Source organism: Capricornis sumatraensis, chromosome 2 (assembly GCF_032405125.1).
Source record: "Capricornis sumatraensis isolate serow.1 chromosome 2, serow.2, whole genome shotgun sequence".
NCBI classification, from domain to species: Eukaryota; Metazoa; Chordata; class Mammalia; order Artiodactyla; family Bovidae; genus Capricornis; species Capricornis sumatraensis.
This window is the reverse complement of record NC_091070.1, coordinates 210,412,969-210,426,537: the sequence shown is the minus strand read 5'-3', so window position 1 is coordinate 210,426,537 and position 13,569 is coordinate 210,412,969. Positions and strand designations below refer to the sequence as shown.

Sequence of the window (13,569 nt, the reverse complement as noted above, 5' to 3'; positions counted from 1 at the left end):
AAGCTCCAAGAGATGGTTAAGGACAGGGAGTCCTGGCATGCTGCAGTCCATGGGGTCGGAAAGAGTTGGACACGACTGAACAACTGAACAAGAACAACAAATAGCATTGAGGCATACGTTTGTCAAAATCATTGAGCTATACAGTTAAAATGCATTTTATTGTATGTAAGTTATACCTCAAATAGTTTTTTTTAAATGAGACGTCACATCCCCAGAAAGGCTAACATTAAACTCTTAAACTCTGCTTGTGAGAGAGTTAGTTGTTAAAACCACTTTGGAAGATTTTGGCATTATCCAGGAAAGTTAGAGATACACATCCTTAATTCAGTTCAGTTGTTCATCCCCTTGGACTGCAGCACACCAGGCTTCTCTGTCCATCACCAACTCGCGGAGCTTGCTCAAATCAATGGACTCATCAGTGATGCCATCCAACCATCTCATCCTCTGTCTCCCCTTCTCCTCCTGCCTTCAATCTTTCCCAGTCAGGGTCTTTTCTAATAAGTCAGTTCTTCGCATAAGGTGGCCAAAGGATTGGAGCTTCAGCTTCAGCATCAGTCAGTGACTATTCAGAGCTGATTTCCTTGAGGATTGGCAGGTTTGATCTCCTTGCAGTCTGAGGGACTCTGAATAGTCTTAACACTGCAGTTCAAAAGCATCAATTCTTCAACGCTCAGCTTTCTTTAGACTCAACAGTTCTATTGAGATACCACCTTTTCTATTAGAGAAATATACATGTGTATGTATATCAAAAAGGCCATCTATAAGATATTCATAACATTATTCTAATAACCAAATGAAAGTGCCAGCATAAATAGTCCACCACCATTAATAATCAGGCTTTTGTTTGTTTGGTTTTTGCCATAGGACACCTTGTGGGATCTTAGTTGCCTGGCCAGGGGTTGAACTTGAGCCCCTGGCAGTGAAAGCACAAAGTTCTATCCACTGTCCATCAACATTAAAGTGGATAAACCGTGTATTTCTTCAGTGGAGTGTTAGGCAGAGCAATGGAAATGAAGAAAATAGTTAAAATTAGTCTAAATGAGTTAGAAACATGTTTAGCAAGTCTCAAAAAGATTATATGTTTTATGTTTCCAGTTAGATAAAATTGAAGAACTGGAAAAAAATAAATTGTCCTTAGTGATCTGTACCTATGTTGTAATTCTGAAAAGAAAAAAAAGTGACTACCATAAGAACCAGGATTTGAGGGTTGAAGTGTAAGTTAAGGTTGGGAAGGGGATAGGGAAGCGGTTTCGAGAATGCTACCAATGTTTAGTTCTTGATCTGAGTGTTGGTTATGTGAATATTTGTATTCACTTTATAATTTAGTGACCTTTTAGTGACCCTTTAGTAAATATATTTTTTATTAAAAACAGGAAAAAAAAACCCAACCCTTTGATTTATCAATATCTCCTGAGTACTATGTCAGTAATACTTTGCTAGTTAATGATAGGCATGCAAGATGTCTAACATGGCCTCTAAATTGCTCACTATTTCCATAAAAAGGCATTGTATAATAAGTGATCTTAATTGCTGTTCTTATACTTTCAGAGCCATGAAAGTAAATGTATAAAATTGAGGCACATAATCTCTCAGGAGGTTGAAGTATAATTGTAGTTAAGTTTTTACGTGGATCCAACATTATTTATTGCTTTATTTTATATTCTTCATTTGGACTTGGACTAATTTGGAACATGTAGTCCTTATTACCTTAAATATGGTAAATATTTATTATTTTTTCACATCTGTATTTTAGCTGCATCCTAACAGAAAATTTCAGTTTTGACACAGTAAAGTACAAACTAAAGAATCCTAATCACTTCTTCATAGAACATTCTTCCATTCAGCTTCTTCAAGGAGTTAGTTTACATTGACAGAATGATTTTGCCTAGAATTGAAAGCTCAATAAATCAGAGAGCAAAAGACGTGAGTAGACAATTCTTCAAAAAAGGAGCCAAAGAGTTCTGATGAGTTTCTGCCATGTTCCGGGCACAAGTAGTTATCTTACATTGAATCTTTACACTAATGCTGTAAGTAATGGGTGTTTTGCTAATTTTCCATAAAAATGAGTGGAAATTCTGAAAAATGATAATTAGTCTGGATATAGAATTAAAATCTGTTTCATTTCCAAGCTTTTTTGTTGTTGTTGTTATTCTAATGCTGCTACCCATGAAAAGAAGAAAATAAACCTAATTTTAAAAATAAGGATAGGGACTTTCCTGGTGGTCCAGTTTCTAAGACTCTAAGCTCTCAATGCAGGGGGCATGGGCTCAATCCCTGCTCAGAGAGCTGCATCCCACATGTTGCAACAGCAAAAAAAAAAAAGAACCTGCATGCCACAACTAAGACCTGGAGCAGCCAAATAAATTAAAAAAAAAATTTTTTTTAAAGGATACATTTCCAACAGTGAAACAGTTTTTTATCAGATATCAATAAGTGAGTTATAAAGTATCACAAAAACTTAATGAGAATGATTTTTGCCTAAGTTGTGTATCACCTGTACATATATAGATACTAGCAATCTAAGTAGTTGGTAATATCTCATTTTGTACAAATTCCTCAAGTTTTTTATTTCTCAATTTTATTTATCTGCATTCCAGCACCTGCTCATTTATTTTGTTTATATGAATGTGGTACAAATGTATCCATCTGACTGATGGTTATTTAGGTTGTGTCCATTCTTTTTATCATTATAAACTGTACTACCGTGAGCATTCTTATTCATGTTGCCCTCCACAGATACAGGATTTTTGTAGAGCATATATTCTAGTAGAGTGGAATTGTTGAGTTGGAAATTATGCTCATCTTCAAACTTACTATAAATTACCATTTGCTCCTGACTATATCAGTTTATATTCATATATACTGTATGAGAATTTTCATTCTTCTTTCTTCCTTTGGCTTATTGTCAGCTTGTATTGTCCATTGTAATGTTTTTGGCCCATTTTGATTGGTATAAAATGATAGCTCAATAGAGTTTTTATATGTGTTTCCTTTATTACAAATAAAATAGTAAAAATTTGTTTTTTGACATTTAGGTTTTCTCTTCTGTGAAATACCTAGCCATGTCTCTTTTGGCACTGTACTGTTTTAAGCTTGATTTATAGGTACTCATTACATATTCTGGATAGTAATCATTTGTTGTGTGTATTATACATATCCATTTGCCTGTTGTTTTTTAGCTTTGTTTATGGTACCATTTTTTTAATCGTTTTTGTATCTTAAGAAATTCTTTCCTGCTTTCAAGATCATAAGGATGTTCTATATTTTCCTTTAAATGTCTGTTTTTCTTTTCATGTTCAGTTCTTTAAATAGGAATTTGTTTCCTATACTGTATAAGGTAGACTTTGAAGGATATTCTGCTGGTCTCTGTGTTTGTCCCCACAGTCTCTTGACTTGAATAGGATTATAACACATCTTGATGAATGTTAGGGCAGAGCTTATTCTTAGAAACTCTCTTAGCTGTTCTGGTTTCATTTCTCTTTCATGTTAATTTTAGTATCAGCTTCTTAATTTCCAGAGGTCAAGAGGGTTATATCTTATTGGTATTTGATTGAAATTGCTTTGAATTTACAGATTAATTTATAAATAATTTCTACCACTAAGGTATACTGCTCCATTTATTAATATTTAGATCTTCTATAGTAGTAAAGATACCTGTTATTTCAGTGAGTCTTCTACATCTTTTGTTTAGAGTTTATCCCAAGTGTCTTACATTTTTTGTTGTAATGTTAAGTGGTATCTTTTTTTTTAAGTGGTATCTTTTTTAAAATTACATTTTAAGTTGGTTGCTAGTATATAAGAGTATAATTTATTTGTATCTGTTGACCTTAAATCTAGCAGCTTTACTGAACTCTCTTATTCTATAATTTATCTATAGATTAGAGGGTTTTCTCTCTCAACAATCGTACTGTGAAGAATAATAATTTTGTTTCTTCCTTTCCAATCCTTTTATCTTTTATTTCTCTTAACTTGGATTCCTATGCCAGCTAGCACTTTGTATTACCTTACATTGAATTTACCATAGATTTTGATGAATAACATCAAATTAAGGAAGCTCCTTTCTAGTCTTGGTACTGTGAAAGTCTTAGTTATGGTGCTGAATTTTATCTGATGCTTTTTTCAGAGCAGTTATCTATAGAAATGATTGTACATTTATTCCCCTTAGTGTTTTAATGTCATATATTTTGTTAATAGGTTTTTAAAATATTAAATGTAAATATTACTTGTTCAGTTAAACTGAGTTGATTTGTGAAAGGGAATGAAGGGAAAAATGCATGTATATGTAGGTTTGTAAAATGTTAGGGATAGAGAGACAGATCCTTGCTCTTTGAAACCCATGCCTAATTCAGCTGTATTCACTGATTTTATCCATCTTGTGTAAGAACTTTCCTTCATCTCAAATGCCTACATTGCTGTAGGGAAGATGGTAAATAGTAAAATGATTAAAAGTATAAACACTAAGGAAAATTAATAGAATATTAAACAGGATAATATTTGTTTAGTAGTTTCAGCTCTGTGAGATAAGACGAATTAATTGTGAGTGCTAGTATTATAATAATCCAGTGAAGAAAGTTTACCTGTAGAATTAAAGGAAAGACAAAATAAGCATGTTAATGACCATATATTTATTTTCCTTTATCCACTCAATTTTTTTTATTTAACACAGAAGCAGTATATGTTTATTTGATATATTTCCTGCCAGTCTCATTTTAATGTACAACAGTATTCTCACATTTTTAATAGAAGAATGTAGGTATACAGTTTTTTAATGTACAAGATTTAAATAAGATACCCAGAATGCTGATACAGTCTTATCAGTCTCTCTTTTTTTAGTTAGCTTGAAATTGTAAAGGTATTTCTAAAGCTTATTTGGGTGGAAATACAAAACCAACATAACTGTCCATCACTAGGGACATGTAGTAGATCCAGGTAGTGAGATATCCTGCAATGTGAAAAAGAGTGATATAATTCCGTATTAGTACATATAAGATCTATCTGCAAGATACATAATGCGAAAAAGAAATCAAAGCCCAAAATAGTGTTTCTAATTTTTTATCATTTGTGTTCTTTTTCATTAAGAGAGGAATGCGATATATATTCACTTAATTACCATGCACCCAAACTACAGAATAATATGAAGCCATTAAAAAGAAATTATTGACATGGAAAGTTCTCTAAGACATTGTTAGTTTTAAAATAATAATAAAACAATAAAGCAAGTCATAAAACATTTATTATCTGATCTCATGTTTTTAAAATTTATATATCCATTTTTATCTCTAAGTGTATATTAAAAGAACAAGGTATGGAAGTACAAAACCAACAGAGCTATCTATTGTTAGGGACATGTAGTAGGTCCATGTCCATAATTAGTACATATAGTAGTTAGGTATTAGCTACAAATAATGGTTACTTCTTAGAAGATACTTGGAGACCAGAAGTCTTTACTGTTTATATCTATGTTATTTAAATTTTTTATGTTGAGACTTCATTCATATATTATTGAAATAATATATATATTGTTTATATATATGTATATATATACATATATATTGAAATAATATATATTCAATATATATTGTTTATATATATGTATATATATACATATATATTGAAATAATATATACAATATATAGTGAAATGAAAATGTAATATGTGCTCACTACTAAAAATAAAGATTAAAAAAATAATAAAAAAATATACACAATAGTCTCACCACCTAACTGCTTAAAGTCTTGTTAAATATCCTTCCAGAGATGAGGGACATTTTATGAAAGACACTTAAACCTAAACCAAGGAGAATAAGAGAAAGGCCACCACTGTGGACGTTTTTTAGGTAGGGAAATAATATGATAGCATGTTGACCCAGGTGGTAAAGAATCTTCCTACAATGCAGGAGACCTGGGTTCGATCCCTGGGTTGGGGAGATCCCCTGGAGAAGGGAATGGCAACCTACTCCAGTATTCTTGCCTGGAGAATTCCATGGACAGAGGAGCCTGATGGGCTACAGTCCATGGGATCTCAAGGAGTCAGAAACGACTGAGCGACTAGCACTTTTTACTTTTCAGCCTACTGTCTGTTCTAGTTTTACTTTTCACTGTACCCCCAGTATCTTTTAGCACATAATAGCAGCCCGTAAGTATTTAAGAAATGAATGATGGTGATCCACTAACTATTGGTGAAGCTCTCTTCCAGTTCCAAAATCCAGGATTAAGAAGTCATACTAGTTGGCTCCTCGAAGACTGCTTATTGTAGCTAGATAACATTGGGCAGATGTTGTTACTACCTGTAGCTTGGATTAGCACTAGTAACATTTAATACCATTGTCTTCTCAAATCTGTACAAGACAGGGAAAGCTCGCCTTAGAACAGATAAGCAATCTAGGGTGGCACGAAAGGCTATGTTTAAAAAATAATACCTAACCTTGTCTTCTGAGGCACTCTGGCCTTCTTTGTCCCTGTATAGGCCTTGTCTCATAGCCAGAACACTGCTCTGTACATGTATTAGGGAAAAGAAAGATTCAGTTACCCATAATGAAAAAGATTATAAAAACTGTAATATTAGGTTTTTCTGTTGTGCTTGTCTTGTAGTCAAACAGGTCAAGTTGAAACTGCTTAATTTTGGAAATTTTTTTATATGTATTGATATATAGCTATACGTAAGAGGGTAATTTTAACTCTATAATTAGTTATCATGGAGCCTTAGATTGAGTTTTTTTAAGGAAACATTAATTTGTACCCTTTGTGTTTTTCTTCTTAGTTTCTGCCACTGCCTTCTACAAAGCACAACCTGTAATTCAGTTCATGTGTGAAGTTCTTGATATACATAATATTGATGAGCAACCAAGACCTCTGACTGATTCTCATAGGGTAAAATTCACCAAAGAGATAAAAGGTGAGTTCATTAGCATTTGGAACAACTTAACTGTAAAATGCATGAATATAGTAAACTTTCATGGAAATTGTTTTAAGATTTATATCTGTTCATGTAAAATCACCAGTAAAAATATGGATTAATTTTAAAATGTTACATTAAATTCATTGTCATAACATCTTAGGTAGTGTTTCAATGAAAGAAATACCAAGTAATGGAATTAATACTAGCTAATTTTTTGTTGATACTTTCCCTTACTAACTGAAGGCATAAAGAGGTACTCTCATAGAAAAATGCTCCTATGATACTGTCTAAAATAGGAAATTTATTCCCAAAACATTGACACTTCGGGACTGGAGCTATTCTTTGAACATATTTTAATATAGTGACTTCTTTATTTTTCTGAAATGATAGCAGAATATTTTATTTCTTCGTAAATTTATAGATGTGGGGCTAGCCTGTTTCATGTGTTGTTCTAGAGCTGAAACTTAGTAACTTCATATACATTATTTAGCTGACCGTTGATCTTGCCTGCTTTATAGTTAGCAGCTAAAATTTATACAGTGGTCTTACATCATATATATATTTTACTAATATAAATTCATTTCTATATGGTCTTCCAAAGAGAAAAATTAAAAATTAATTTCAGTTATAGTCTAAAATTTATATTTTGTATATATTTATTCTTTATTAATTGTAGCTTTCTATGTAAATATACAGTTTTATGTGCAAACCCATATATAATGGGTTTATCAGCAATTTAATTTAATCGGTGTACTTTATCAGCAGTTTAAGGGATTTTTCAAGAATAATTTTGATTATGTAAGATTCTTGCCTTGTTCATCACTTTGGAACTTAGTCCTCATGTAAGATGTGACTCCACTGTATTTAGTTCTTTATTATTTAGGCACAAAGAGAAATTCGATATTCTCTAATTAGAATGAATACTATAAATTCTGTTTGTAATAAGTGTTACATCTTAAATAGTCAGAAATAATTATGTTGTTTAATTTTAAGGTTTTACCTATTTGTTGCAGGTAATTTGAAGTTTGTTTTCTGAACATCTTTCAGTCCCCCAAATCAGTTAGTATAGTTGAATACATCCTGCTAGCTCTGGTAATCATTTATTCTGTGCCATTCAGTAACCAAGAGAGAGAAATAGTCATTGTAGTAAAACATTTAAAGGAATTTCCCTCCTGCTTTGAAGATAAGCATCTATTTATCTCAAGATTTTTGTCAGAATAAGAAAGTGTTGTATATTCTTGTATTGCAGCCATACCATTGTCCTGTCATAATCTATATTAACTGCACAGTCAGCTTTGTTGGAAGGTAGTGCATTACCCACCATTAATATGTGATCATCTAAATGCCATGGTTTCCAGTGGAGTTGCTGCTTAGTTACCACCTCTGATATCATGAAGTCACTTACATTATTTTGCGGTAACTATGCAATCAACTCATATCACCACTCTATCACAGAAAATACAAGATGTACAGAACAAGGATTCAACTGCTGCCCGAAGAGCATGGACTCGATCTTAACTTCAACTGCTCAGGGGGCCAAAGAAATGACTGACAAAATGACTAGAAAGCATTATAAAGTTGATGTTATAGTGAAGGTAAAGCCAAGTTTATAGGTTCAATATTTGATTTATTAAAGCCAAAAACATTTTTCGGTTGGATGGAGGGTCTGGGGAGGGACCTGGGCAGAGAATTATCTAGTCCATTTTTTTAAAAAATTTCAATTCTTTGCTAACCCCTGAATTTGAATCTAACCCTTAGGCACCTATGACTGTAGATTTGGGGTAGAAAAATATTAATTGACAAACTGATGATTTTTTCCTCCATTCAAAGTCAAGAAGGCTTTTAAAAAAGAGAGAGAGCTCTTTAAAGTACATTATGTATTCCTATCTCAGTAACACAAGAGAATCAGAGTTACATGTTTTAAACTATATATTTGAGTTTAATTTTTAGTCACCATGAGAAATTTGATGAAAACTGTTTAATAATGGTATAAATTATGGTAATTGAATACACTTTCTAGTACAATATTCATTTCATTCCAGTTGAACTTTTTCCTAAATAATTAATAATAACTTTAGGGTGGTTTCTTTGTACAATAATTCATCATAGTTAAATAGCAGAAATATTGGAGGAAGTTTATGGTAAAAGTACCATATGTATGTAAGAGTGTCAGTTTTATTTTCGATAAAAACTTATTTAGTAGGCTTGTAGAACCTTACTGATAATTTTTTTTAATTCAAAGGGAAGATTTGAAAACAAATTGCTAAGTGGTATAGATAAAATTAATGGAAATTTGTTTTAAATTTTTCTATCATGTTTTCCCCCAAACAGTATTTTTACATCTTGTTTACTTCATATAGTTGGTATTTCCTTCTTGAAAGACCTTCTCTTGGTAATATTTTCTATTTTCATTTATAACATAGAAGCATAATAAATGCTCTAATTGACCTGAAAGTTTAGTTTTATAAAGATAGTTACTAACAAAAACTATTTCTCACTGACTCAGTTAAGAGTACTTCTCAAAAAACCTCAAACCAGTCTGGTATAGCAGCACTGTGTCCATTTAACATCTTAATTTGTGCTGATATGTCATAAGAAAATATTACTGTGATTGAACTTTGTGTTTGGTTCTGCAGTTAGTAGATAGGAAAATAAGTTATACTGCAGCAGGGTTTCTCAACCTTGGCACTATTGATATTTTGGGCTGGATAATTCTTTGTTGGGGTCGGGGATGGGAGGTAGTGCTGTTCTGTGCGTTGCAATATAATTTAGCAGCATCCCTGGGTCCACCCATTCCTAAATCTAGCATCTACCAGATGCCAATAGCACCCCCAGTTTTAACAATCAGGGAAGCCCCCAAAAATGTCTCCAGACATTACCAAATCTCCCCTGGAGGTCAGCGTCACCTCAGGTTGAGAACATCTGCACTATGGGATACATAGGTACAAAAGAAAAAAAAATTTCAGTCACAGTAGCTACATTTCTTGTGCTCAGGAACATTACTAGTGATTTTAGTACAGGTGTAGAAATCGTATCATCTCAGAAAATCCTTTTGGACACCATTGCTTAGGAAAATTCATCCCAGAGAATTTCAGCCAGTGGTTTAAAAGCCCACAGCTTCACCTTCTAAAGCAGACCTGGGATCCTCAAACCCCTAGGGTCCACAGACAGACTCATGGATCCACTAACATCTAAATTCATATGCTGCATTAAGTGTATGTTGCATTTTTCTGAGAATTTATTGCTTTTGTCAGATTCTCAAAGGGGCCGTTGATTCCATAAGAACGTCTGGATTACTTGCTGCAGGAATTAGTTTGGTTGCATTCGCTATTTTGCCCTGATTTCTAATGGTCAGTAGTGAAAGAACTGTGTCACTATATTATCCTTTAACAAAGTTGTCACTCCACTTCTGTTAAAAGGGCCTGGGATTTTTTTTTTTCTTCCTGGTTTAAAAATCTGTGAAGGACTTTCTTCATGAGCTTTATGAAATTATGATCTTCAGTCAGTATGTGATGCCTGGGGAGTTGAGATATCACATACTTTGAAGGTTACAGAATGTTTTGAGAGTTATGGTAACTCCTTTCCATTGCTCCTTCCCTCTCCCAGCATAAAAACCTGCAATATAAGCAGGGCTTTTTTTTTTAATTAATGAAGAACTTTATCCCTTGATCTAAAGGCTTTGCAAATTTTATGCTATTTTTTAATAGCTTGATAGAATAGGGAAATGGTTTGGAGTTAGGTCTATCATGATTGTACCCATTATTAACTATGTTATATATATATATAATCCTTTGTTAATCATATCGCCTATTTCACAGATTTTCTGTTTAGAATTTTGAGTTCTTATAGTGGTGAACAGGCTTTAGAGTTATGAATATGTCACTTGTGACAGTTCTGTAACCTCAGTTTTTCTTGTTGGGAACAGGTCTGAAGGTTGAAGTGACTCATTGTGGAACAATGAGACGGAAATACCGTGTTTGTAATGTAACAAGAAGGCCTGCCAGTCATCAAACGTAAGAAAAGCTGGTGTTTGTCAGAACAGAGATGATGTGAGGCAGCTTACTCTAGTTGGTAGATTGGGTGTTTTGCTTGCTCCTAATGGGATGAATTGTTAATGTGTAATTTTTTTTTTCCAGCTTTCCTTTACAGTTAGAAAATGGCCAAACTGTGGAGAGAACAGTAGCACAGTATTTCAGAGAAAAGTATACTCTTCAGCTGAAGTACCCACACCTTCCCTGTCTGCAAGTGGGGCAGGAACAGAAACATACCTATCTGCCACTAGAAGTAATGTGTTTAGGCTGCTTATTAATATCCTCTTATTCATCATTCTGTTAAGATTTTTAATGACCTGTAACTTACTTCATACTCTCACATTTATTTTTAAATTGAACTGTCTTTAAATTTCCTTATTTATTCTGAATTTTCAGTTATGAAATAATATGGGAAAAAATTCATCCACAGTCCTGCCCCTCTAAACATAACTGCTGTTAACATTTTGGTACACTTCTTTTCAGCCTTTTTATCCAGTGTGCATTTTACCTGATTATAATCATACTGTGAAGCAGTATTATTTACTGCTTTTCTACTTGACGTGATATTAAACATAAGTGGCTTAATGGAGTAGATTTTAAATTTTAAGTTAAATTAAAATTTAAAATGTCACATTTAATTGCACTCAATTTTAAGAAAGATATATATATCTAGTACAAAACTTTTTTTCCATTTGTAGGTCTGTAATATTGTGGCAGGGCAACGATGTATCAAGAAGCTAACGGACAATCAAACCTCCACTATGATCAAAGCCACAGCAAGATCTGCACCAGATAGACAAGAGGAAATTAGCAGATTGGTTAGTACTTACCCCAGAAATAGAAATTTAAAACATATTAGGGTGAGCTACTAAAGAAGAATAGATACCATATCAGCTCATGTCTTATTATCATTTCATGGGCTGTCAGAATTAAAAGATTATGGAAGTATTCTAGCAGTAGTCTAGGGGTAAATCTTAGTGAATTCTATGAAGAAGGTTAGAGCTTTCTAATTTAACCCCAAGCTCTTTAGTTAGATTCAGAACAGATAATCTCAGAACTAATGTTTCAGTTTAGTGAACGGAACTTTGATCACCTCCTACCTAAAATAGGAAACGAAAGTCCAGGTTTTATGGCTAGCAATAGTGAGAAGCTAAACACACAAAGTAGGATTGCTTAGCCCCAGTATCAACACTGGTAACTGTATAGGATGAATAAAGAAGTATAAGACAGCTCCTGCCTTATGGAGTCTCTAAGCTCTCCTTATTCTAAATGGGGAGAAAAGAGATATTAATACATTATAAAACTGACAGAATTAGGGCAAAGTGAAAAATAAAGGCACCTGGATCTTATCTTGAAAGTTAGTTGTGTCTGACTTTTTGCTACCCCATGGACTGTAGCCCACCAGGCTAGCACTTGGAATCTTAACAGCTCTAGGTTCACAGTCTGACTTCTTTACTCACGGTTACTGTTGCTGCTGCTGCTAAGTTGCTGCAGTCATGTCCGACTCTGTGCGACCCCATAGACGGCAACCCACCAGGCTCCTCCGTCCCTTACTATATAATTATAGCATCCAGTAGGCTAGAACAGTGACTGAGAGTAGGAACTCTAGAATCAGAATGTACAGATTTCAGATTATATGTCACTTGCTTAGCTATATGGTTTAGACCAATCATTTCACTTTACTAAGCTTTAGTTTTATCCTCTGTAAAATAAAAAGTATAAAAGACTTATTTGTAATTAAGGTTATTGTAAAAATCATAAAACATTTCACACAAGCACATCGCCAAGCAAGTCTTGGTAAATAGTTGTCATTCTTTATAATCTTACAGAAATGAATGGCATTTAAGCTTGAAGGAAAAAATCATTAGCGCATAATTTAGAAAACTTTTCCTGCTTATTGTGGGATTATATATGTAGATTTATATAGTGTTTTTGCTAGATTTTTTACTCAAAGACTTGAACATTGCCCTTTTTGTAACCTTATCTGACCTTTACCCTGAGACTAAAAAAATATGTTTTGAAAAACGCATTATAGCACACTATAAGCATGAATTACACTTCTGAGATTACAATAAATTCTTTGCATATGTTGGTATATTATGTAAGAATTATAATCTGCATCTCATCGTGGCTTTCTTGTCTGTCTCAAGTGTATCTCTTTAAGTAAATTTTATCTTCTGCTGTGTTTTATTGGAAAATATTCAAGTAGGTTTTATATAATTTGTTATCAATTAGGGAAAAAAGCTTAGGATTATTGATATTTTCTATCAAGCTCTACATAAAATTTTAATAGTATATGTCCAGATTCTCTGATTAGAAGTAATTAACCATTTTTAGGTCAGGTATTTCTCTTGCAATCTCTTGACCACCCTCCCCAAAATGTATTAGGCTTAACCATATAAAATTACCATTTTCATGAGTCATAAATAGTTGAAATTTCTTATTATCCGACCTAATACATTTAAATATTCTATAAATGAACAGGAAGTTCACAGACCTCCTACTGTCCACTCATGGTCTGTAGTCCCCAGGTTAAGAATCTTCTCTATATTTTGGATTTTGGGTACCATTATCTAGACCTATTATAAAACATTGTTGACACAGTGAAGAAAAAAATTAGAGGGTTCTAAAGGGAAATTAG

General features: G+C 33.1%; 1 protein-coding gene across 1 annotated transcript in view; it reads left to right on the top strand.

The window, feature by feature from the left end:
- Positions 1-13,569, top strand: part of AGO3 (argonaute RISC catalytic component 3) — a 113,747-nt gene that overhangs the window by 69,693 nt on the left and 30,485 nt on the right. Inside the window, exons 6-9 of the mRNA XM_068966319.1 lie at positions 6,760-6,894; positions 10,823-10,910; positions 11,034-11,181; positions 11,627-11,746. Coding sequence (XP_068822420.1) covers positions 6,760-6,894; positions 10,823-10,910; positions 11,034-11,181; positions 11,627-11,746 — 491 coding nt within the window. The remainder of the gene's footprint in view (positions 1-6,759; positions 6,895-10,822; positions 10,911-11,033; positions 11,182-11,626; positions 11,747-13,569) is intronic.